This window comes from Belonocnema kinseyi, chromosome 7 (genome assembly GCF_010883055.1).
Source record: "Belonocnema kinseyi isolate 2016_QV_RU_SX_M_011 chromosome 7, B_treatae_v1, whole genome shotgun sequence".
Taxonomy (NCBI): Eukaryota; Metazoa; Arthropoda; class Insecta; order Hymenoptera; family Cynipidae; genus Belonocnema; species Belonocnema kinseyi.
In genome coordinates, this window is record NC_046663.1 from 69,868,891 (window position 1) to 69,870,993 (window position 2,103).

Consider the following 2,103-nt stretch of genomic DNA (forward strand, 5'->3'; position numbering starts at 1 on the left):
AGATTATGTTGAGAAATAAAAAAAAAAAATTCTTAAAAACGTTGTTTTTCTTGGTCAGGCCGGAAACTTATCAATCCACCCTCGTATTTGGTTGAAAATTCACCTATGTCGTTGAAAATACAATATCTTTATTAGAAAAGCTAGATATTTGAAATAATTTTAATTGAATTTAATATAGTATCCACATTGATTTTACGTAGATAAGCATGGAATTTTAAGTATAAGAAAATAAAAGAAAAATTGATTTCAATTATCATGTAAATTCGCATACTTTAGAGAAAAATGCAAGAAATGGTTAATTATGTTTTTAACACTATTTAATTAATCGATGGGGCTTAGGTATTTAAAAATATCTTTTAACGTAATTTTTTAACCCTTCTAAATTAAAAACATTAATTGACTCCCTAAAACTGAAGAAAAAAAAACATTATTCATACTAAACTCGCGAAACTCTATGCATATTCCGAGTCGATTATTTAAAAAATGCGAAGTACTCCAATGAAAAATTGTACCTGAAAAAAAACTTGACATACCTGGAATTGTCAAGTAACGCTTATAATTTGAAATGGTGTAATTATTGCTTTCATGGAACTGTAACTTAACTATTTTCTAGGTCGAAGAAGCAGTTCGTGCAGCAAAAGGAAACAAAAGACTGGTAATAGTTCTAAATAAAGCGGATTTGGTACCCAGGGAAAATTTGGACCAATGGTTGAAATATTTGAGAGCAAGTTTGCCTGCAGTGGCTTTCAAATCTTCGACCCAAGACCAAGCCAACAGACTAGGAAGACGGAAGTTGGGAAAGAAGAAAGAGGATTTAATTCAAGGAGGAACTTGTTTTGGAGCGGAATTGCTACTTTCTTTGCTCGGAAATTACTGCAGAAATAGTGGAACAGTAAAAACTAGTATTCGAGTTGGAGTTGTTGGTCTTCCTAATGTCGGAAAATCGAGTGTGATCAATTCTCTGAAGAGGAGCAAGGCTTGCAGTGTAGGAAATACACCAGGTTTGTAATTTAAAATATTTCAAGGGAAATTTCTTTTCTTTTTTTCTTCTGTTTAAGTATGTAAGGACTTGTTTAATTTTATTTATTGTTCCAGGAGTAACGAAGTCGATGCAAGCGGTTCAGCTGGACTCGAAAATCAAGTTGTTGGATTCACCAGGAATCGTTTTTAGTTCAGCTTCAAAGGACGGAGATCAGTCTTCGGTTGCATTGAAGAATGCTGTGAAAATCGAGTCACTTAAAGATCCTTTCACTCCAGCGGCACTTATTTTGAAACGGATTTCAACCCAACAGATTATGGAATTGTACGACACTCACGAATTTTCAACTCCTGAAGAATTCTTCGCGAAAAAGGCGGCCAGGATGGGCAAGTTTAAGAAAGGCGGAGTTCCGGATGTTTTAGCGGCTGCGCGAAGTGTTTTAACCGATTGGAATTCTGGAAAGATAAGGTAATTAGAAATGAAAAAATTTAAACCAAATGATGAATTTCTAACTAAAATGATAAATATTCAACTGGAAAAGATTAATTTTCAAACAAAAAGATGAATTTTTGACAAAAGATTTAAATTTTCAAACAAGAAAATTAATTTTACGCTAAAATGATGAACATTTCATTGGAATACTTAAGTTTCAGTTAAAAAGATTCATTTTAATAACACGAAGATTAATTTTCTACAAAACATCAATTTCTAACAGATTGCATGAATTTTTAATCAAATAGTTTCATTTTCAACCAAACAGGTTAATTTTCAATCAAAAGAGATGATTTTTCAACAAAATATAAGAGATCTCAATGAAATAATTGAATTCTCAGCTAAAGAAGATCAATTTTTAAACAAATAGTTGGATTTTGAACTGAAAAATATCAGTTTTCAACCGAAAATTGAATAGTTAAATTTTCAGTTAAAAAAATTAATTTTCCATAACAAAAATGTAAACCAAATGATGAATTTTCAACTAAAAAGATAAATATTCAACTGGAAAAGATTAATTTTAAAACAAGAAGATGAATTTTTGACAAAAGGTTTAAATTTTCAAAGAAGAAAATTAATTTTACGCTAAAATGATGAATATTTAATTGGAACACTTAAATTTTCAATTAAAA

General features: G+C 30.2%; 1 protein-coding gene across 1 annotated transcript in view; it reads left to right on the forward strand.

Annotated features, from left to right (window-relative positions):
* Window positions 1–2,103, forward strand: part of LOC117177184 (guanine nucleotide-binding protein-like 3 homolog) — a 15,078-nt gene that overhangs the window by 7,728 nt on the left and 5,247 nt on the right. Inside the window, exons 4-5 of the mRNA XM_033367708.1 lie at window positions 614–1,001; window positions 1,096–1,447. Of these exons, the coding sequence (XP_033223599.1) occupies window positions 614–1,001; window positions 1,096–1,447 (740 nt within the window). The remainder of the gene's footprint in view (window positions 1–613; window positions 1,002–1,095; window positions 1,448–2,103) is intronic.